The sequence below is a fragment of the Ictalurus punctatus genome, chromosome 22 (genome assembly GCF_001660625.3).
Source record: "Ictalurus punctatus breed USDA103 chromosome 22, Coco_2.0, whole genome shotgun sequence".
In the NCBI taxonomy this organism is placed as follows: domain Eukaryota; kingdom Metazoa; phylum Chordata; class Actinopteri; order Siluriformes; family Ictaluridae; genus Ictalurus; species Ictalurus punctatus.
The window spans coordinates 727,501-752,500 of record NC_030437.2 but is presented as its reverse complement, the minus strand read 5'-3'; the positions used below and the strand labels follow the sequence as shown (position 1 = coordinate 752,500).

At 41.9% G+C, this 25,000-nt stretch overlaps 2 protein-coding genes across 6 annotated transcripts in view; both read right to left on the bottom strand.

Moving 5' to 3' along the window:
* LOC108255609 (uncharacterized) overlaps window positions 1-9,585 on the bottom strand; it is a 48,112-nt gene extending 38,527 nt beyond the window's left edge. Inside the window, exon 1 of the mRNA XM_053674512.1 lies at window positions 9,260-9,585. The gene's annotated coding sequence lies outside the window, so the exon portion shown is untranslated. The remainder of the gene's footprint in view (window positions 1-9,259) is intronic.
* LOC124626150 (uncharacterized) overlaps window positions 1-25,000 on the bottom strand; it is a 29,101-nt gene that overhangs the window by 4,034 nt on the left and 67 nt on the right. Inside the window, exons 2-5 of one of the 5 annotated variants that reach the window (XM_053674508.1) lie at window positions 12,441-12,734; window positions 6,204-6,257; window positions 5,814-6,122; window positions 2,302-2,592 (exon numbers count right to left, since the gene is read on the bottom strand). In XM_053674508.1, the coding sequence (XP_053530483.1) occupies window positions 2,302-2,592; window positions 5,814-6,122; window positions 6,204-6,237 (634 nt within the window). In that variant the 5' untranslated portion in view covers window positions 6,238-6,257; window positions 12,441-12,734. Of the gene's footprint in view, window positions 1-2,301; window positions 2,593-5,813; window positions 6,123-6,203; window positions 9,157-9,222; window positions 9,311-12,440; window positions 12,735-18,310; window positions 18,354-25,000 lie in introns of those variants that run through there. The other 4 variants (XM_053674510.1, XM_053674509.1, XM_053674507.1 and 1 more) reach the window with 4 other exon arrangements.

The following is a 25,000-nucleotide window of genomic DNA, read 5'->3' as shown; positions in this document are numbered from 1 at the left end:
CTCAAGCCTACCCTGACTAGATTCTGTTCTACTACTTCGTAGTCATAATTATCTTTTTTCTCCCTCTCTCCTTTCGCCGAGCCCCACACGAATTTATGGAGATACTAGAGATCCAGATCCTTTCTGCCTCTGGATGGAGCTCAAATCTTCTTTAATTCCAGACTGCTGGGGCTACGGCTGCTCAGGATAGAAAGGGTGTTGATGTGGTGAAGGTTTGATCCATATGAAAGTGTCAGTGATCCCTGACCAGGATAAAGCACTTACTGAAAGCACACACACACACACACACACACACACACACACACTTCTACAGACTCACACACACACACACACCTCTACACCACACACATACACACACACCTCTACACCACACACACACACACACACCTCTACACCACACACACACACACACACACACACACACACACACACACACACACACACTTCTACACCACACACACACACCTCTACACCACACACACACACCTCTACACCTCACACACACACACCTCTACACCTCACACCTACCTCTACACAAAAACACACCTCTACACCACACACACACACCTCTACACCACACACACACCTCTACACCTCACACCTACCTCTACACAAAACACACACACACACACACACACACACACCTCTACAGACTCACACACACACCTCTACACCACACACACACACACCTCTACACCACACACACACACACACCTCTACAGACTCACACACACACCTCTACACCACACACACACACACCTCTACACCACACACACCTCTACACCACACACACACACACCTCTACACCACACACACACACACACACACACACCTCTACACCACACACACACACACCTCTACACCACACACACACACACACACACACACACACACACCTCTATGTGTGTGACTGAAGTAGAGCATGATCCCCTCCCTTTGGAGACTGGGCTGTAGAGCATGATCAGGATGCAGTATTCCAGCATGATAATGACCCCAAACACACCTCCAAGACGACCACTGCCCTGCTAAAGAAGCTGAGGGTGAAGGTGATGGACTGGCCAAGCATGTCTCCAGACCTAAACCCTATTGAGCCTCTGTGGGGCATCCTCAAACGGAAGGTGGAGGAGCACAAGGTCTCTAACATCCACCAGCTCCGTGATGTCGTCATGGAGGAGTGGAAGAGGACTCCAGTGGAACCTGTGAAGCTCTGGTGAACTCCATGCCCAAGAGGGTTAAGGTGCTGGAGAATAACGGTGTTCACACAAAATATTGACACTTTGGGCCCAATGTGGACATTTTCACTTAGGGGTGTACTCACTTTTGTTGCCGGCGGTTTAGACATTAATGGCTGTGTGTTGAGTTATTTTGAGGGGACAGTAAATTTACACTGTTACACAAGCTGTACACTCACTACTTTACATTGTAGAAAAGTGTCATTTCTTCAGTGTCGTCACATGAAAAGATATCATCAAATATTTACACAAATGTGAGGGGTGTACTCACTTTTGTGAGATACTGTACCTCTACACCACACACTCCTACACCTCTACACCACACACACCTACACCTCTACACCACACACACCTACACCTCTACACCACACACTCCTACACGTCTACACCACACACTCCTACACGTCTACACCACACTAGGGATGTCACGAAAATCGATACAGCTGCAATGTGGCCGTGAAACCAGCTAACGTTACTCTCCATGTAATGAGAGAGTAACTAACATCTAACACCAGATCACTAAAACCAATGCTGCATTCAGGGTATAAGGGGTGTGTGTGTGCATGCATTTAGGAGTGCACCTCCATTGTCAGACAGTGTTTGAGAACTAAAATAAACCCCCCCCCCCCCCCCCCCCCCCCGCCACTATCGGCCAGATGAGGATGTTCTCCAGGAGAGTTTTTAATTTTATTTTTTATATTTTATTTTTATATCACACCGTGGTATTGACTTTGGTATGGAGTATCATGTACTTTTGGTGGTATCGGTACCGACTACAACATTTTGGTATCGTGACACCTCTACACCACACACACACCTCCAGTCTCATGGAAAAGTCATGGAGAAGTGAGCAGTCCAGACATTCACATATAAACTGAAACCCAATCAATGTTTAAAAGGTGCAGGTATACAAACTCACAGAACATTTCATTAGGAACATCTCCACATTCATGCGATTATCCAATCAGCCAATCAGGTGTCAGGAGCACAATGTATAAAATCATAAGACACAGGTCAGGAGTATGTAATATACCGTATACATATATGATGATTTTTAAGTCTTTCTTACCTCTCATATGGACCGTTACGATGGCTATAGACTCATCATTCACTTTATCCTGTACTGTGTAGTTCCCACTGTCAGAGACGTTTCCATCTTTAATCTGAAGAGTCTTGAGGAGAGACGCTCTCTCTTTATAATCTGGACTGCACTGGATCTTCTCCTTGTCCACGCTGCAGATCTGCAGGTTTGATGGTTGTACAGCATCACTCGGAGTAAAACTCACCTCCACCAGGTCAGTGAGGGGTAAGAGCACGTCTATGGGTTCACCTGGGGCAATCACACGGGTCATCTCTAGAGCTACGGAGAGGAAATAAAATGAGAAAGTGTGAGTGCAGACGTATTCCTCAGTAACCTCTCTCAGTATTGGATTCTCACAGTGTTTAATATTGTTTTTGCTTAACTAAGATGGATTACATCACTGATATGTGCTATATGTTAGTGTTTTGATTATTCTGGCCTCCATTTGTTTTTTGTTTTTTTTTGAGGTTACTACAAAGACATGCATGGGTCATTCTGTGGTGGTTTTCCAGCTAGAAGTCTGACAGCAGGGCAGACGGTCTGGGAGATGGGAGAGCTCTCCACCATTCTGATTTAGGTTCGAGATCAAAAGATGGATGTGAGATGATGGATCAGAATTTCAGCTTTCATTTCCTGATATTTACACCTAAAATGTGTTACACAAGTTAGAACATGGGACCTTTTGCTTGAAACCACACATATTTTCAAGTGATCAAAAATATTGGAACATGTGATTGACAGGTGTTTGTTAACTAGGTGTGTCCTGTTAGATCAAATCTTTAAACAATTAAAGAATCCATGTTTGAGCTCTGGGTTTGCCTGTAAAGGCATTTGTTATTAAAGGATAACATGAAGATCAGAGAGCTGTCTATGGGAGAAAAGCGAGCCATTCTGAAGCTGAGTAAGGAGGGGAAGTCTATCAGAGGCACTGCACAAGCATTGGGTATAACCAATACAATCATTTGGAATGTCCTGAAAAAGAAAGAAACCACTGGTGTACGGAGGAACAGACACAGAACGGGTCGACCAAGGAAAACAACAGCTGATTACAGAAACATTGTGAGAGGTGTGAAAAAACCCCCAAAAACAACAGTCAGTGACCAACAACAACCTCCACAGGACAGGGGTGAAGGTCTCACAATCCACCACTTGAAGACTTCGAGAGCAGAAATATAGAGGACGTACCACACGATGCAAACCACTCATCAGCAGAGTCACAAAAGTTCTGGAACCAAGATGAACCTCTACCAAAGTGACAGAAAGACCAAAGTGTGGAGAAAGAAAGGATCTGCTCACGATCCAGAACATACAAGCTGATCTGTGAAACATGGTGGAGGTGGTGTCATGGCTTGGGCTTGCATGGCTGCTTCTGGAACATTCTCTTTAATCTTTAATGATGAAGAATTCGTGATGGTAGCATGATGGTAACATTCGTGATGGTAACATTCTGTCTGTAGATTTACAGAGAAACGCATCCGAAATAATTTAATTTTTTTATTTGTATAGTGCTTTTTGCAATAGACATTCTCTCAAACAGCTTTACAGAAATATCAACACGGTATACAAACATTAAAAGTGCGAATTTATCCCAAATGAATCAGGAGGAACTTCAACATGCAGCAAGACAATGATCCAAAACACACTTCCACCTCAACACAGGACTACAACTGAAAGAGGCTGCAGTAAAAACCTGGAGAGGTTTCACAGAAGAAGAAACCAGCAGTTTGGAGTCAGTGAGTCGCAGGATTGATGCAGTTACTGCGAGTAAGGGAAATGCAACCAAATATTATGTGTTATTTACTTTAAGACTATCTGTTCCAATACTTTTTATCACCCCAAAACTGGATGGTCTGTCACCAAAGGTGCCATGTTCTGAGTTGTGTAACACATCTAGATGTAAATAAGAGGAAATGAAAGCTGAAATTCTGATCCAGCTCCTCATATCCATCTTTTGATCTCAAACCCAAATGTCTTCAGTGTATAGTGAAGGACTGTTCCAATACTTTTGGTGGGAACTGCATCTCCATGTCTGTGGTCCACCCAGTGTATTAGCCTCTGTGTCCTTTAGAAAATACTCAGAACATGTACATGTCTGTATGAGTGTCAGAATTACCATCAGTGTATTAATAACATGAAGCTACACTCACTGTCCACTTTATTAGGAACACATGTACACCTGCAGCAGAAGACCACATCAGGTTCCACCAAGAACAGGTATCTAAGGCTATCACGGGCACAGACTCACCCAAACTGGACAGATGAAGACTGAATATGTAAAAATAAATAAATAAAACTCAATTTAAAAAATAAATCACTTGGTTTTTCTCCAATCTTCAGATGTTCTGACTGGGCGAGTCTGTGCCTATGACAGTCTCAGATCCCTGTTTTTGGTTTTTCACACCATTGTGTGTAAACTCTAGAGACAGTTAAAGTCACAGAGATCAGACTGTGTCTTCATTCTGATGTTTGACGCGAACATTAACTGAAGCTCTAGTCCTGGATCTGCAGGATTTTATGTGCTGCACTGCTGCCACATGATTGGCTGATTAGATAATTGCATGAATGAGTAGGTGTACAGGTGTTCCTAATAAAGTGCTCTATACTGTATAACATTATATAAGTGATATTTAAGTTTAGTGCTCATCACTTTCCCTGCAGTTCCTTATTGAATAGCATCGGTGCTGTTCAGTTCACTTCAATGGGATTTAGAGCCCATGTTCTGATGCGGTTTAACAAAAAGTTATAATAATAGCCATAATAATATGTTTTATACAGCTCAAATCAGTACAACAAATCCTCACAGCTTTATTAACTGTACACAAATAGAAACATGGAATACAAGAACACTGCTGTTGTATAAATGCCAGAGTCGTATCTCCCTGCAGGTCTCACCTGCTTTCCCACTGAAGATAAGCAGGGTTTAGTCTGCTCAGTACCTCGATGGGAGACCTCCTGGGGAAAACTATGGCTGCTGCTGGTTGCCAGCAGGGGGCACTCACCCTGTGGTCTGTGTGGGTCTAATGCCCCAGTATAGTGACCGGGACGCTATACTGTAAAAACAGCAGTGTCTTTCAGATGAGACGTTAAACCGGGGTCCTGACTCTCTGTGGTCATTACAAATCCCAAGACACTTATGGTAAAGAGTAGGGGTATAACCCCAGGGTCCTGCCCAAATTCCCCCACTGACCCTTCTCTATCATCCTCTAATAATCTCCATCTCTGAACTGGCTACATCACTCTCTCCTCTCCACTAATAGCTGGTGTGTGGTGGGAGTTCTGGAGCAATATGGCTGCTGTTGCTTCATCCAGGTGGAGGATACACACTAGTGGTGGTTAAGGAGACCCCACCACCACCACCACCCCATACAGTGTGAAGTGCTTTGAGTGTCTAGAAAAGTGCTATAACTAACATGTGGTCTCCAAGTTAGTTTACTACTAGGTACTCCATATTATTATTCTCCACAGTAGATCAATAATAAATGTAGAGTATAAATACTCACGGGACAATGTAAAGACGACTTCACAGACGGTCTCAGAGACACACTTGGCCATGTAGAGTCCTCGAAGGCTGTAATCAGCTTTCAGCATGGTCAGGGAGGAATTCCCCTTCAGGTACTGTTCATAAGAGACAATAAACCCATCTCTAGACCAGCACGAGACGCTGCTACACCTGACCAGAACATCGTCCTGCTTCTGAAACCTGGTCCAGGTCAGTTCACCAGAGCACTGCACAGTACAGGGGAGAGACGCCGACTCATGCAGATTCCCAAACACCTTCTGTCTGTCTACGGACAGCACCACACAGGGGACTGGGGGAGAGAGAGATATTTATACATTCCCATCACTGCACATGCTGCTTCAGTACACACATACAAAATAAAAGTCCTTACCTAGCAGTAATATCACTCCTGCACAGAGATGCATGATGGCCGGTGTCGATCCTTCTGGAGGAAAAGGGGGAGGGGTTAAAAACAGGTTAATGGTTCAAATGAAAAGTGTGGAATGCAGAACTCTACAGTACAATCTCTTCATTAGTGTTTTCCAGTGTTTTGGGTAGAGGGTCAGTCATTCTGTAAAGAAGTAAATGTAGTAAATTACTAAAGCGGACTCCCCCCGGTGTAGAGGGACATTGTGTTCCCTGAATCGAGGGCTCTCCATTACCTAATGCCAAATAAATTACTTTTGATCTTCTGAGAGCGTCTGATCTAACACGGTAAATAAAACGAAAGGAAAATGTGTTGTTCTGCTGTAAACTGATCTTCAGCAGGGGTTCTCTCTGAAACAAACCAACCTCAGTGAAAGAAGTGACGTCATCAACCAAGGAAGCTAACGCTAGCTCAATATCATAATCATTTACTTAATACGTAACCACAGCTTCAAAACAAATATAACGTATAAGCGTATATATTATATGACTGTAGCCTATTACGACCTCAGATCCATTTTACACTGAAATCACTCAGGAGTTTCAAAAGCAAAAATCATTTATTTAACAAATAAAAAGAAGACCAAAGTCGAGTATTACAAGCGGACTTGGCAACCGTGTGTGTATTCTGACTGGCTGGTGTACTGCACCAACCCTTCATGCTACATCTGTTAGCTACATCCAGAAGTCAGAAACATGCGTTCATTAAAATGAATCGTTCTTGAGGAATAAATGATCACGATACAAACAGATTGTTTTATCTGCCAGCATTATTCCACTGACTGGAAGTGTTATATTTACATTCATTTCATTAAAATGATGGAGAACCTCAGCTAGCTAGCAAATAGTAGCTCAGTCACTCATGACTTTTCCCGACACACTATACGTGTGAAAATTATACCTCTACAATTTAACATTGTACATATTCATTTATAACGCTGTACTTCACACTTCAGAGCTCTCAGATGTTCCGGTTTAAATCACGTTTCAGGTTACAGCACGCATGCTCATGTACAAGTGTCCATCACTAACATGGGCGGGGCGAGAGGCGGACCCACTGCTCGTCCCACTGTATCTACTGCACATGCTCCAGCTGTAGTTTTCACTTTTCAACCCACAAAAGGATTCAAAAACACACGATAGCAGTGAACGGTGGCGTGGTGTGAACTCATACACAGTCACTGAGTGGACACATCATTAGGAACGGGTGAAGATATCTGACTGGATCGTTACTGCATTCCTACTAGTACAGTTCCATCACACGGAGCCAGCTTCACTCCATAAATACTGATGTGGGCTATAAGCTAGTGGTTAGGAGCTGAACTGAGGAAGCTGTTTCTCCAGCAGGTTCCTGTTGGTGTTGGTGTTAATGCTGTGTTCTGGAGAAGGAGAGGAACACAGTGACAGCACCAGGAGAGAAAGATAAAGCAGCTGAAACTTCAGGATGTTCACAGGACAGAAGGGAAGTAAAAGCACTGCTAGGGTTTACTTCTCACTTATGGAGGCTTTCAGACTTTTAGGATGTTGCTGAACGGACGTCCATCCTGGTCAACTAGCTCGTTTGCGTTATGCAGTGACGTCACACCCCTCAAACCCCGCCCATAAACTGCCTGACAAAACTCCGCCCACCAGCTCGAGACTTAAGCAAAATCCGACAATAGTAATGGTATAATCAGTACAGTGTAAAGAAACCCCACTAACACACACCGGAAGTGTTGTCAGTCGCTCACTCTCTCCTCCTCATAACCACATAAACTCATAACCACCTCATAGCACCAGAAACAGTGTAGTTTTAGGATCTAACAGAAACCTGAGTATCATCACTTCTGTCTGACATGATGGTGAATTTGTTAACCCTGTAACCCCGTAAGGCTGAAAAACCGTCTCATCCGTCTTTGATCTATTCCCGTAAGGACGATATACCGGCTTGGTCGTCTATGCCAAATCCCCGTAAGGCCGATATAGAGGATTTACAGTGTAAACGTTATCCCCGTAAGGCCAGAGTACCGGCATCACTCTGCTATGATTCCTTACTTATTTAAGTATTATTTTTTGACCCGGAAGGTTGATGACGTCATGACGTCACGGCGTGATTACGTTATTACGCCGTCATTACGATGAAGATCCAAGCGTGAACATTGGTGTACTAATAGAAGTGAACTAAAAATGCCAAAGCGAAAAGCTAATCGTATTCCAGCTAAAGTTACACCTACAGTGAACACAGGTACATCTAAAACAGTGAAAAAGAAAACATACACAGTCACACATGCGAGAGCGAGGATTCTAGATAGTGACAGCAGTGAAAGTTCAGGCGATGTTGAAACCGAAACTGACAGAGACGCAGACTCTCCTGATTCAGACCCTGATCCGTCTCCATCTTCAGCATCAACCAGTGCGACTGACACTGCAGGGGTCTGGAGTCAGAACCTGACCATCTCTGTGCATTCGTGAAAACACCACCTGCTGCTCTGATTATCACCAGAAACTTGACTTTTGCGCTAAAATGCATTTATTTATTTATTTGTTATTATTTACTTGAATTTATTCCAAGGCACTGACCACGCTGAAGCTTGTATGGTACTTCTAAATGAGTAGAAGGATTTCAGCGAGCATTTTTCATCATTTCCCTAAAGAATTGTGGTCTAAGTGGAGTATAAACACTGAACTGCTTCATTTTCAAAGTAATATTACACAAATACTTTATTATAAGTTGTTTCAAGGCCTAAAAATGTTCAAATTAAAATGTTGATTTTGGGGGCAATTTTGGCCTGGGAACTCAGGGTCGGCGTGCTGTTTCTATGGGAATATAGGGTTGTGGGACATAATACTCACACACACACACACACACACACACAGTATTTCAGTATAGACGAGTGTAGTGTATCAGGGAGGAGTTTATATTCAATAAGTGATAGTTTGTGTGTTTATTAAATGAAACAATAATCTACAGGTGAGTAAATAATCTACTGCAGTGTTAATATCACCTGTGTAACATCTGGAGGAAGTAGATTCACTACTCACCGGAAATAATAATAATAATAATAATAATAATAATAATAATAATAATAATAATAATAACAGATCTCCAGCAGTGGTCACACACAGCAGCTCCGTTAGCTCCGTTAGTTCCGCTAGCTCGAAACTTAGAGAACACAAACGCCGGCTCTAATCTCTAATAACTCTACAATAACTGTGATGTCGATAATAAAATACTTTGTTAAGAAAAACAAAATACATCAACTTTCCAATCGCAGAGTTAAAATCACTAAAAATTAATTAAAAACCAGATTTAAACGTCGATATCGAGGAACAGCAGCAGCAGCAGCAGTAGCCTGTTATCGCGAGACTCCAACATGTCCGTGTCCCGTCACTCCCTTTACACAGTACGATGGGCGTTCCTTGTGTCATGACGTCACGGATCTTCACTCTTAAAACTAATCCCAACATCTTTAATCAGCACAGCAAAGTGTGTTTAAGTGGAATATTCTACTGATTTAATAACTCTGGATATAAATGTGTTTTATTAAATAGCTGAGAATCTAATAGTGTTGTTATTTGGAATCTAGATTTATTTCTAGGTGATTTTAGTGAATCAGATTAAAATGGTGTTTATAGATCAGGACACAAAGCAAACAGGAGAGTTTTATGGTGGAGTTACAGAAGAAAAAGACTGAATCATATGAATCCATATTAATCAGGACTAGAGAACTTCCTGGTCAGGGTTGTGGTGGATCCGGAGTCTATCCCACTAACACTGGCTCAGGCCATCTTATCTCCATCACTCCTATATCTACTCGATCTACTAGTCTGCAGTTTAATCAGCTGTACATGATGTTCCACTGACACCATATCCCCTGATATTTATTACACATGATATTCTAGAAGCACATCTGCATCACAACATTTAGTGTAGGAGCTCCACAAAACCCATCAGAGTATGCTAGTACAGGTCCTCTCTCAAAACTCCACCAAAAGAGCAGTGTTCTCTCCCCAGGAACCACAGAGGAACCTCAGAGGAGCACATGGACATGTGACTGTGGAATGATCTGTGCAGCTGTTTTCTGATCTCTCTGCTATTACCTGACTCCACCTGGAAGCCCCACCCACTTTCCCTCATCTCACAGCTTCTTACCTTCTGGCACAGGAACTGGAGAGTATTTTGAGATTAACATTGCAAAATGTGTCTTTAAGCCTTTTAAACAAAATACAGAATTTACAAAACACAGTCTGATTTATTTATAAGTCACAAATATATAAAAATAAAACACTAATGACAGACAAAAGTACAAGAAAAAAAGAGCAAATAAAAAGTAGAAGAAAGAAGTAAAATGCTTAAACGGCCGCGTGTACTCCTGGGTCAGAACCTGAGATGTGGAACTGACAGGGCGTGTCTAATAGCTGCTGTGAACCTGTTCCAGTCGTCTGGGAGATTTAATCATGATGCTGGAAGAACAAACAGATGGTGAGGAAGACCAAGAGTCTCAGTGCAGGAACACCAGAGGTGTTTAAAACCTGATCCTGAACAACAGCCCTGAATCAGGAGTCATTATAAACTAGACTAGTACAACTCCACATCAACAGCATGCGCTGGGACGCTTCCATCACTGACCAGTCCTTCTTCTTACTAAAATTACTTCAAACATGTAGGAAGCTATTGAAGATAAAACTTTCAGACATGTGACCTTGCTGTGACCTTGGGCTTGTTTGGATCAATTCCAAAACCAACAAATAAAATTTAATCATTAGTTTTTATCCAAAGCGACTTACAAATGAGGAACCGAATCAGTTCATCTGCTGGTTACGAAGATCATTTCATATAAATCCTACAAATTAGGGAAGTATAACAGTGCCAAATGTCCTCAAGGCAAAACGGCATGTTGAATTACATAAACTGAATAAACACATATCGTAATAACAATACTTGAATTAGTTTCCTCTGCAGCTCGTTGGGTTTGTCTATTTTGATTGAAACTAAAATTCCACCATTCAAATTCAACAAACCCACATTTACCTTTGTCATGTATCAGGAAACTCTGGACTCCAGTTCCCATCAGCCACTGCACTGCATGTCACATGACCACCTGCACCTGATTCACCTTCTGTTAATGAGCACTCTTGTGTATATATAGCCATTGTCTGCACTGTTTCTCTGTCTTTAGTTGTGCAGATTCTCCAAAACGCTCGTCCATGACTACACAACAAGACTTTACATCAGAGCGCTACAGTACAGAGCACACTAGTGGATACGGTGCAGTCTGAGACACGTCTGGTGTCTTCCAGTCTGGTTAGTGACCTGCACCCTTCACTTTTACTTCCTCAGTCACACCCACATGCTGGTGTTTTCACTACAGGACACCCAGCCTCTTCTCACACACCCACACACCTGAGCTGAGATACTGAGATCACAAACAACAGAATAGTAACAGTAAAAACATCACTCACATCACAGCCCCTGGAAAGGTGAAATGTCATTTATTTAATAAGTGTTTTAAAAGTATATATATATATATATATATATATATATATATATATATATATATATATATATATATAATGCTACCACATCCAAATATTCCTTAAAGAAACAGGCCACAGGAACAACAGAGACGTGGTGATGAGGTGAGACCCGGGCATGGAACTGATAAAGAAGTGGCACTTGTCTCAGCACAAACAAGGAACACAGAACCATGAAGATCCATCAGAGCTACATCATACACGGACCAGCTGGAGATTTTCAATAGGATCACCCTGCTTCTTAGACGTTCTCTCATCACCTCCTGAATGTTCTACTCTTGACCTGAGCCAAGTCCAGCCTTTTAGGATCAGAGGATAGACGAAGAAGAACAAGCCAGGAAGCAGAAAACCCAGACCAATCCCGATGAATAGATAATGGGGTCCCTGCAGGATTGTGTTCACGTACCTCCAGAAGTGTTTGTCTAAACAGAAACAAACACAGATCTAGTGACGATACAAAGGTCAGACTGTCCACATGGAGGGGTTAAAGGTCGTGACTAAAAGCTAGGTTAAATAACTAGCTCGTAATAAATACCTTCTTGAAGTGATGTCTGGTTTGTCTTTGTGGCGTTTCCTGTTTTGGTCGTGAAGCGTGAACGTTAATAACTGAACACGCTGGAGTGAAGATTAATAAATAAAGCTTTTGCAGTGATGCAGAATAAAAACCCAAACCCAGATAAAGTCTCACCTGTAACAGTAAGTGTGTATGTAGCTATGATCTCGTGGTTATCAGCGTCCTACACAGTGTACACATGGCTGTCAGAGTCTCTCGCATCATTCAGAATGAAGCTGGACTTGGACAAGGCTCTCTTCTCATAGTCAGGGTGATACCCGACTTTATTCTCACTGCTTTCATAGACTGTGCCAGTTTTCTGACTTACATCATCATCAGTCACGTTATACGTGATCTTCACTCGCTCTGAGATGAAGACATCCACAGTGAAGGAGTCCCCGTGTTCGAGCTGTCTGCTATAGTCAACACCTGAAAAGATAAACACACACACTTACTATAAAATATCAGTGTGTGATTTTCATTTGACTTCTCTTTAAAATGTGACTTTTCCACCAGGTGGTACCGTACCCGAGTACCCAGGCCGGATTTAGTTCCCTTTCCTGCACCAGAAGTGTAGAGACTCTCTGAAAGTTTCCTTCTGATTGTATTTTTTTCTCCTGGTGGATTTGAGATCTTCACCTCACTGATTTAAACGGTAATTGAAAGCTTTACATTGATTTTTATTTATTTTCCTATAGTACTGATCCTTCCCTTACTGATATTTACCTTGATGTACACTTCTTCCCCATGATCCAGGAGAAATACATCATTACTCCAAACCCATCATGAGGATTTCTCACACAGTAAAATAATGAAATGTTTATTAAGTGGAGAAAATGAAGGAGACTCATGCTCGATCCGAAGATACACACGACAGCGGTCTTCTCCATCACACTGGCACGTGTACCAGGTCCTCCTACTGTAATCTGCTGCAGTGATGGTGAGAGATCTCCTTTCAGGTACTGAGCATGAGAGATGTTAAATCCCTCCTCAGGGTGTCACGCTGTCTGATTACACTGACCCACAGTGCGTCCTGTACGGGTCATGACCCACCGGGCTGAACCAGAACATTTCCCCTGGCAGGTGAGAGTGGCAGACCCGCCGAGTTTGGCCCTTTCACAAGGTGGAGTTGATGGAGATGGAGTACCTGCAGGAGAGATATTTCATTTCACAAAACAGAACCATAAGAGAACCATACTCGAACATATTTCTTTATCAAACCAGGACATTTGCTGGTTGTCATATATCAAGGAGGTAACGCTGGACTTCAGTTCCCATCAGCCACTGCACTGCATGTCACATGACCACATGCACCTGATTCACGGTTCTGTTAATGAGCACTCTTATATATAGCCATTGTTTGCACTGTTTCTATCTTTCGTTTGTGTTAGACCACCGTGTTCCATGTTAATTGATCTTGTTAGTTTAGGCCACAGTATTATGCCAAGCTGTCTTAGTGTCTTTGTTTTGTTGTTTGTTAATTAAACTATTTGAATATCTGCGATTGCTTCCGCCTCAACCTTGAACCTGACACTGGTACAGCTGAGTGTAGCGGACCGGTTAAGTTTATCCATCGTATAACGACCTGACGCAAATGTTACCGCAGAAAAGAAGAGCAAAAAAACATAATGAATGCTGGGATTGGTAGAGTGTGTGTGTGTGTGTGTGTGAGTGTGTGTGTGTTCCAGTACTAACATTAACATACCTTTCAAAACCAGCTCCAGGATCACAAAGATGTTGAAGCTCCTCATGTCTGCAGAAACACAGAGGATGAACAGAGTTACGCTCTATGGCCAAAAGTATGTGCACCCCTGACCATCACACCGATATGTGGTTCTTCCCCAAACTTTTACCACAAACCTGGAATATAAAATTGCATAGAACATCGTTACGCTTTCCCTTCGCTGGAACTCCATTCACACTGCAGGCAACAGTTAATGAGTGAGAGAGCTGGTGTAGTGAATATCAGCACAGCTGTGATCCAGCCTTAAGCACAAGCCCACAGGTAATCCACAGGTAATCCCAGGTAATCAGAGCAGTGCTGATATCCGGTACAGCAGCACGAGTGTGAGTGTAATGCTGCTTCTCCACAACACTTCTATACACAAGATATTAAAATGGAGAAACTTTCATTTCAGACAAATATTTTATATAGGAGTAAATGAGCTGAATTAGCATTTTATAATGTTCTGTTATAAATATTGTTTTGTTTTTAAACGAGGTGGAGGCTGGCATCTCAGTACAAATATAAGAATACATCAGGACGTATTTCGGTGGCTGGCTGCAGTAGAATTGTTTAGCCCCGCCCATTCCTATATTAGTGAACGGGACACGGGACAAATTAGCGTTTTAAGTTTCAGCTCCACAGATTATTTTCAGGAACAGTGTTCCATCAAGTTCAGTTGACCCTGATATCACCCCAATATTTCCCCTTATGATAAATACTTCTTATAGGAGTTATTTGGTGACTGATTAAAGAGCGTGGATAATGGAGCATTAAAGGATAACGCAGACTGCTGAGTTCTGATAGGATTCTGCACATCAACTGTGAAAATAAATACATGGAGATGTAAATATAGCGCACCTTCATGGGCTCCACCAGGGCCTCGGGTTTCCACCGTAACTCTGATGCACACAGGAGCTTCCTAATGGCCTTCTCTTTTCATCTACCACCTCTTTATTCCCCTCGTACAGAGCCATGACCCACTCCACTCCCTCCTTCATCGTCCCGATGACAGGAACGACGTCCAGGAACCCGACCCACACTGTGTCCTGTTGCGCTGCAGCAGCCATTACGATATACTGCCCCTCTCTCTACAAGCTGTGGATGAGAAAACGTTATAGTTTTAAAGCAGGGGTCTCAGACTCAAATTGCCCTGGGGCCACTTTAGGTACTGTCATCTCATAGGTGGGCCGCAAGAGCATTAAAGTACTCCAAGAACGTGCAATATTCTAAAATGTACTTTTTTTCGTTACCATTACAAACATATTTTATTAAACAAATTCAGTAGTAGTAAACATGATGACAATACCATAATAATAACTTGGTACCAATTTCAACATAAATGTAATAGTTCACACACACAAATTTTCGTTGTAATTCTTGCCAGACATCTGACAGCGCTTCTTCTCACACAGTTGAGATACATTTGCCCTGATGGAGGTTGTAGTGAAACTCTAAGTACAGCTTCAAGATGGGCGTCAGTAATCCTGGACCTGTACTTGCATTTATTAAAGTTCATTGTGGAGAAAAGTTTTTCACACAGATATGTGCTTCCAAAAAGACACAATAACCGACTGAACATTTTTAACAGTTCTGGGAAGGATGGAGGTAAGTCTCTCAGAAATGGTCCAATGAGATCTGCTTTTCCCTCTGCCTCCCCGAATTTAGTTTTTAGTTCACTGTTACACTGTTATATTGAGGATGATCATATAATATATAATACGTAATTATTACTTATATTTATATAAGTGTATATAATATGCACTTGTTATATTGTGAATGACTTTCCGGCTTTGGTGATTAATTCACGCACCAATTTTTTTTTTTTTACATCCCTTTGCGGGCCGGACTGAGGGGGAAGGGCCAGGAGTTTGAGACCCCTGTTTTAAAGCATTTAAACATGGTTTATGTACTAACCACACACAGTTAGTACATAAAGACAGAAGTTACCATGGAAACCCGGGGAGAGAAAAAGCGAGCCGCATACATTAGCGAAGCGGGGTTAGAGGTTTTAATGCACGCTTATTAGAAATATAAGAGAATTATATATACATATACACGAAAAGAGCCCTTCATTATGAAGTAAAATTCATCACTCATCCTATTAGACCCGTGTCGTGACATTTAATAGACGAGTCTTTACTTTTAGCCCTCCATCAGGTTTAACATTGTACACAGTACACTGGCTAATCATACAGTATATAGGCTTCATAGTTTATCAGGTGTAATCCTTCTGGATCAAAATGAATAAATATCAAAATAAATGAAAGCATGAATAAATAAATATAAAAGAAATGGAAAAATACATAAAAGTTCAAAAGAATAAAAAAATAAACAAACACTGAAAATAATAAAAGAAGGAATAAATTTAAATTAAAAATTATTTCCCCATTATTGCATTTACTTATCTATCTATCTATCTATCTATCTACAGCTGAAGTCTGTTTCTATCTAATATTTATGGCGTTTATTAATCTATTTCACATTTTATTAATCTAGTCTAATTTGTTGTAAAACATCCATTGATTTCTACATTACTTTGTTTTTCACAGTGAAATTTGCTAAACAAAATAAGTTAGTATTTTTTTTAATTTTCAATGAAAAATGTAAGAAAAAATGTGCAATATCTTGAATAAACTAAATATATCTGCATTATTTCTGTGTCACTATTTATATAGAAGTAAATTTTTGACTAAAAGTCGTATCGCTTCGGTTGAAGCACGTGTACTTGAACCCCACTGAACACCTTTGGGATGAACCGGAACTGGAGTCTCCTCACATCAACATCAGCCCCTGACCTCAGCCTCACTAACGCTCTTATAGCCGAACGAACACGAATCCCCACGGCCACACCCCAAAATCTAGTGGAAAGCCTTCCCGGAAGAGTGGAGCGCATGATAACAGTGAAGAGAGAATACATCTAGAACATCTCTTCCATACTGTGCATTTAAATACAGCTCAGCATGCTTTCCAGGAAGACTGCATTATTGAACACAGTCAGATTTACTAAACAAAATGAGTTAGTAAAAAAATTCAGATAATTACAGTACAAGGTAAAATATGATGATTAAACCATCGGCATGAAGCATCTGAAAAGTGAAGAAAGTTTACATTAACAGCAAGGATGTCTGTGTAATAAGCTACAGACTGAAATAAAGTCGAATAATAATGTATAGATCTGTACAGGGCTGCACAATTAATCGGATATCGATCTCGATTACGATTTTGACGGTCCACGATTGCATGAACATGATCGACTGCGATATTGACGTTTAAAGTTCGTCCTCCACTCATAGAAAACTCCGCTGCAGATCAAATCAAGTGCTTCCTAAAATTAACATTACATTCACTTGTGTATCCTCCCCCGAGTTCACAGTGAACCCTCACGCTGTGACAGACTGTTATAAATGCGAGTGAAAGCGAGGAAAGTTGCACAGCATTTCGTTTCTTTACACTACATTCGGGAGAAGGACAACTGAGTGATTTTACAGATATAAGGCTCAGCATAATGCTGAGCTGTGCTAGCTTTTCAGTGTAAATGCATAGACTTACTTTAGGATAAACAAAATATATAAATAATAAATATAAAGTTGGAAGTCTATTGCAATTTTTAAAGGAATAATCTGTCATATGTTCAAGTACAGCATTGGTTGTTGTAGTCACATGGTTTACATAAACATATTTTGGATATGTAATTTGTACCCATTAGAAGTTATTCTATTTGCTACTTCTGGAAAATGCATCATTCTATTCGGCAGGTGCGATTTCTTGCATTTTAGCACCATCTAGTGGATCTCGTTGAAATAGAAGAATATTTGAGTAAATGAACCATTTCTTATGTTCATAGCGTTTTCAGTACCTTGTAAGAGATGAACCGGAAGTAGCCTGCTTGCATGTGTCTGTAAAGATTCTACACCTTTATCACATTCTTAGAAAATTTCCAAAAAGGTTTTTCCCTTTGAACTCCTTTGCTTGGAAGCATCCGTGGGGAAATTGTATTTACTACATGTATAGTGTTGAATTTAGTTCCATAGGTAGCCATCCTTTCTGAGTGTGTTCAAAAGTCGTGATTGTGTGTTTAAATGTTAGTGTGTGGGGTTTTCCTGAACACACCTTATCTCAGACATCACCTGAATTCAAACCGTAACTGTAATCCTAAAACTATCTTCTACATGTGAGAATTTTCAGTATCAGACTCTGGATGTTGGGGATTGGACCCCTAATGTCCATACCATGGATACGCCCTTGTTACACTAAACTAAAAGAGAAAAGATAAATTTACCTCACACACTCGATAATCCTGCAGCTCTGATTCAAAAAGCGGGAAAATTCTTCTTCTTCTCCTTAATGGCCGTTCACTCCTAGGATCATTACCGCCACCTACCGTGTATTTTGTGAACTGCGTCCTACAATAATGATGCTCTGCCAAGGTGATAGATTCTATGAACTCCTCCAAACACTCGGCTTATAGAGACACACAAGAACCTGGGACGAGCTTCACACACATTACACCACGCTCTTGAAAACATGTTTCTCTTTAACATGAAGTCCCAGTTTAACCCTGCTATATTTACACAGCTGTGAGAAACCAGCGCCTCGGAGGAGATACTGCAGATGATGCAGCTCGTGCTCAGTGTTGATGATGCAATTTCTCGTGCACGTGCACTCGGTGTTAAACGCACTTCCGTGTTTACAAATAAACAAAACAAACCTGATTTCTACACACACACACACACACACACGAGCCTACAGAGACATTCATACACACATTCATTCTTGCCAGCTGTCTGCAACGTGAACAATAAAATAGCTTTGCTGGTGAAAAGCTACATGATATTTCTCAGTATCGAGGTGTTACATCACTGTTTCTGAAGTAATTCAACTCTCAGTTTTACTACACTACTGCTGCACAGCACTGACTGCTGAGAGTCACATGATGCAGGTCATTCATACACACTTAATCTCTCTCTCTGATAGATATCTGTCAATTCATTCAAATACATGTAATCTCATCACACCACTGTATCTCTGTGTCTGATTTATACCGGGCAAAATTCCAGATCTAACGACATAACTAATACAAATTAACAGTCACGTTAAACTTCTAATCAGTGTTTGTGCTTCTAAAACCAATGACAGCTTTAACGTTATTAATTGTGGAAAGACCATGGTATAAGTGTAATCCATGGCTAGAAGATCATCTGAAGGATAATGATATAATCATGGTGGTATAATAGGCACTGCTACTGTAGGGCTAACTTCTAGATCAATAATTCCCATTCTCTGTGCTCTTTATCAGCTCTCCATCCATAACTTTCCAACTCGGAATATTCATCTTCCCAGATTTTCTCCAGGACTTTTAACTGGTGATTATTTTCATGACTCTAATGTCATTTCCCCCATTTCTACTCGTAATGATGCACAATACCCATAATGCACTTTGATGTTTGTATGGAGGAGAAACTTGAAGTGGAGTTTTGCAGATACACAACACTGCGTGCAGGACGTCTCTCACTCGACCTTCTGTTCCTCCTGAGGTTTTAAACCAGAACCATAAAGAGGACGGTGTGAAAGGCGGCGGGAATAATACTGAAGAAAGGAAAGGTGGATGGAGATGGAGATGGAGAGAGTGAAGAGCGTGTACAGATGAGAGAAGCACGTGACAGTGTGTGGGCGTGGCAGTGTGTGTTCTCTCCCAGAGACTGGATCATCAAGCCAGGACCAGCAGATTTAAAGCTTCATGAATCTCAGTAACTTCACATCATTCACACGCAAACTGAAATCAGAACTCGGATGAACACGCTGTCGAACTTTCAGAAGCATAAACGCTTTATTTTTATAAAACTTCACATCGCAAAATATGTCTTTAAATCTTTTACACAAAATACAAAATTTACAAAACACAGTGATTTCTTATGTCACATTTTCATATAAACTTGTTCAACATGCTGTACAGTGAATAAAAATAAAACAATAATGACCTACAAAAGTACAAGAAAAAAGATGAAAAGATGACTGATGAAACTAAGACTGAAATATTTGTAAAAACCACACAGCACTAGATCTGGTGTAGAAAGGGCACGGCCTATCATCATGAAAACATCACAACCGTAAAGTACGGGGAGGAAACATCATGATCTGGGCCTGCTCTGCTGCATCAGGGCCCGGCCAGCGTGCAGTCACTGAGGGGAGATGAATTCCCGAGTATATCAGACAATTCTTCAGGATAATGTGAGAATGTCTGTGCGTCAGCTGAAACTGTGTAGAAGTTGGGTGATGCTCCGGTGTTTTGGGTCGTTGTCCTGTCGCAAGTCCACAACAGAACGGGTTCAGAAAAACAAAATCCGCCTTTGGAGGGGCGGAGTCAGAGCCCAGACCTCTACCCAATAGAGATGCTATGGAATGACGTGAAGAGAGCCACACACATGAGACGTCCAAAGAATATGACCGAGCTAAAGCAGTTCTGCAGGAAGAACGGGATAAAACTCCTCCTGAACGATGTGCAGGTCTGATCCACAGCTACAGGAAGTGCCTGGCTGAGGTTATTGCTGCCAAGCGGGGGGTCAACCAGTTATTAATTCTAAGGGTTCACTTACTTTTTCCACTGCCATTTTGAATGTTGAATGAGCGTGTTCAATAAAGACATGAGGGATCAGAATTTTGTGTGTTCTTCTTTTAAACACATTATATTTGTCAATACCCCTGACTTAGATGAAGATCAGATCACATTTTATGACCAATATATGCAGAAAACCATGAAATTCCACAAGGTTCACATACTTTTTCTTGCCCCTACAGACGGACTGTCTAACTGAAAACTTTAATAGATTAAAGTGAATTGTATTCTGCACGGGCTGGCAGTGGATGGAGTGTAACATGAGTAATGCCGTCAATAGTTTTATACGACGTGGCTCATCTACACTCTGATTAATTATCTTATCATACACCCTGGACCTGGCCTAAGGGTTCTTTAAATTCGACTCTTCTCCTGGATGGTTACCGTTTCCATTCTGCTGGAGGAGAGGGAGTCCGCGGTTCTCAGCATTCTCACGGAGCTGCTGAACTTCTCTCCTCAGACGCACATGCATCACAGATACAACCGCAAGCACAGATACAAGCAGCAGTACCATCAGTACAACCACCCACACTGGAACACCTTCCTGCTGCTTGATGTCTGGACTCGGCTCTGTAAAACACACAGAGAGAGAAACGACCCTGTGAGTCCCATTCCAGCGTCACACATTATGTACAGCATGTGGTGATGAAGCACGGCTCTGATACCAACTTTAACATGCAGCAGAACCTCTCTCAGATATTCTCTCTTCACTTCTACACCCAGGTGCAGCCTACAGCCTTCTGTTCTTTTCACATCAAACCTCTACATCATCCATTATTCCAGGATTGACCATCAACACATCTCCTGACTCAGTGCAGTGTGCACACTGGTCCTGTGTGTGTGTGTGTGTGTGTGTGTGTGTGTGTGTGTGTGTGTGTGTGTGTGTGTGTGTGTGTGTGTGTGTGTGTGTGTGTGTGTGTGTGTGTGTGTGTGTGTGTGTGTGTGTGTGTGTGTGTGTGTGTGTGTGTGTGCACACAGAACAGTTCTGTTCTACACAGAACACAAACTTCACAACATGAGGACTCTGCAAGACGTCCACACACCGAGTCAGGATAGAAAGGGTGTTGATGTGGTGAAGGTTTGATCCATATGAAAGTGTCAGGAGGTAAAAACACACTCCAAACACAATCAGACTTTATTTCTATTGGACGCTGCAGCAGGTGGAATTTACACAGAAAGGCTTACGGTGCTTTTAAAGTGAAGGAAAGCCGTGTGCTGATTTGGACTTCCATACAGAAAGGTAGGTGACACCAGAGGAGGCGTGAGACACCGATACAGATCTACAGAGCTCTTATTGATCGTTCCAGCACTGATGGAGAACTGCTGTGGGTCTTGCAGAGTGATGTTGTGATGTAGTCTGACTGACTTCCTGCTTTATTAACTACATGTGCTCTCTGAGCGCTCTAGAACCCAATCCAGTGTGTTCTGCAGGGAGACGAGCTCTTTACTGTTGTGGATTAACACACAGAGAGGTTACGCTCAATTACACCCAGACTGCACAACACCTGCTGTGGGGACGTTTACACTTTCTGTAATCTTTACTGCATTGACACACACACACACACACACACACACACACACACACACACACCTGATACAAACACACAACACCTGCTGTGGGGACGTTTACACTTTCTGTAATCTTTACTGCCCTGACACACACACACACACACACACACACACACACACACACACACACACACACACACACACAGAGCACTGATACAAACACACAACACCTGCTGTGGGGATGTTTACACTTTCTGTAATCTTTACTGCACTGACACACACACACACACTCACCATCACGCCATGACTGTGGGGGGCGCTATAGAGCTTTTCCGAGAAGAGCTCTTTCTCACTGATCAGAGTACACCCCACCCCACACACACACACACACACACACCTCAACATCCCACACCCACACCTCTACACCACATACACATCTGTAATCTGTACACACTGTAATCAGCTGCAGTGATGGTGAGATGTGGATTCCCCTTCAGGTACTGATCATGAGAGATGTTAAATCTCTCCTCTGGCCTGCAGGAGGTCTGATCACACCGAGCCAGAACACTACCTGGTTTATTAACCAGGCTCCATTTGAGTACACCAGAACATCTGGAGTCACAGGTGAGGGAAACGGGGTGATGAAGTTTGGCCGTTACAGAACGAACACCGGACACAGTGGGAGCAACTGAAGAAAACAGAAAGAAGGAGAAAAAGTAAGCATTAATTTAAAAAAAATAAATCTAAAAAAATCTTTAAATGTAGACTATTAACACAAATTACTGCTTAGGTACCTGCTGATACACACCAACACCATGTCACAAGAAATGTGAATAAAGAAACAGAAATGTTCGTGAGCACTACACAGTGGGGGAAATAAGTATTGAACATGTCAACATTTTTACAGTAAATATATTTCCAGTGAGGTTATTCACATGAAATTTTCACCAGACATCAGAATTAACTCAAGAAATCTGGAAATATAAATAATTCACTACATTAAAGTCCAGAAATGAAGTAATGTGTAATAAAGAGGAGTGACACAGGGGAAAAATATTGACCACGCTAACTGAAATGTATTTAATACTTAGTGGAGAAGCGTTTGCTTGTAATGACGCTTCATGACACTTCCTGTATGAAGAAATTAACGGGTCGGTTTCAGGTGTGATTTTGGCCCGTTCCTCCGCTGTTGGTGTAGTGTTTTTAGGGTGATGTGCAGCGCGAGTTCTTCTCCAAACATGGTGTGTAGTATCTCAGCCAAAAAGTTCAGTTTTGCTCTCGTCTGATCAGACTACTCTCTCCCAGTATTTCATAGGCTTGTCCAAATGAGTTGTAGCAAACTTTAAACGAGCTCCGACAGAGTCTTGTGTGTGAGCGTGAGCAGTGGAATGCATTGCCTATTGTTTTCTCTGTGACGATGGCACCTGCTGCCTCCAAATTACTGAACAAACATGTTGACTCGTTCAGCACTTACTTCCCCCGCTGTAACTCTGTGTGTGTGACACTACTGAGAAGAAAAGAAATCTTACAGGTGAAGATCTGCAGCACAAACAGCAGTGTGTAGCTCCACATGTCTGCAGAAATACAACACACACTCTCAGTTACACCACATGGTGGTATATAGGTAGGTGTCACATGACACACTGGAATCCATATGAATTCCCACATGCAGGGTTTCTGAGGAGAACATTGCCCAGAGCATCACACTCCTTCCACCCTCTTCTCTTTTTCCTCCACAGATGATGGCCATTATGTTTTGATTAGATAGATAGATAGATGTGTGTGTAAAATGAAGCGGTGTTTTTGAGACAAAAGTTTCCACTCAGATTGTAGTATTTGCGTTTGATTCCATCCACCCATCCCTACATGGCCCAGCGGGAATCGAACCCCGCACCCTGGAGGTGTGAGGCGAACGTGCTAACCAGTAAACCACCACTAACTCAGGACAGATTTTCACTCACTGAAGAACTGATCTGAGACCAGGCTGAAAAAAATCCAAATCATATACAATGTTGTGCTTATTGTTTATGACCTGAGTGTTTCCACACTTACACTTACTTATGCCACAGTTACAACACATTATAGTGAGGAGACAGAACTCCATTTAAATCTGAATTCAATCCTTCATTGTGTTCGCAGCGGTCTGGACATAGTGATACAGACGCACGCGCTCCTGAATATTAATTAAGGAGCGAATTCATTAAAATTAAGTCTGCTGTCATTATTAACTTTATCTGCACAAACACAAAGAATTATTCTCACCTGAATATTGCTCGGAGTCTTCCACAGGACAGGAGGGAAGGAGTAAAACAGTTCTGGATAGCGGGTTTGACCCCGCCCCCACACTCTACAAACACAGAGGAACAGTGACGCGCGCGACGAACTGATGGAGCTACACGCCTCAGGGAACCGGCATGACTGTTGTGCAGGCACATGGAGCTCGGTGGGTGGAACCAGAACGGGACTACTGGAAAATCATACTGGAACAGTGAAACACACAACATACCCACAAGACTGACGCAGCGATTGGCTGTGGTGGTTTTTTTCTTTATGTTTTAGATAGAATACATTAAATGCGGAAAAAAATTCCTCAAGACAAACCACTTGAGCTGACCGACAACATGGAGACAAATGAGAAGTGAGGGAAATATACACATTTGGGACATGTTGGTGTGTATTCTTAACCGTATTTCCGATGACAACAAGAGGAACTCGATGAGTAAGTGTGCCCCATGCCGTGTTCTGACCCACTGATCCATAATGAGATTCACTGACAGCGAGGTCCATCATCAGTGATTAGAGATTATACTGATTAATACTGCAGCTGTAGATTTCTCACACAGTAAA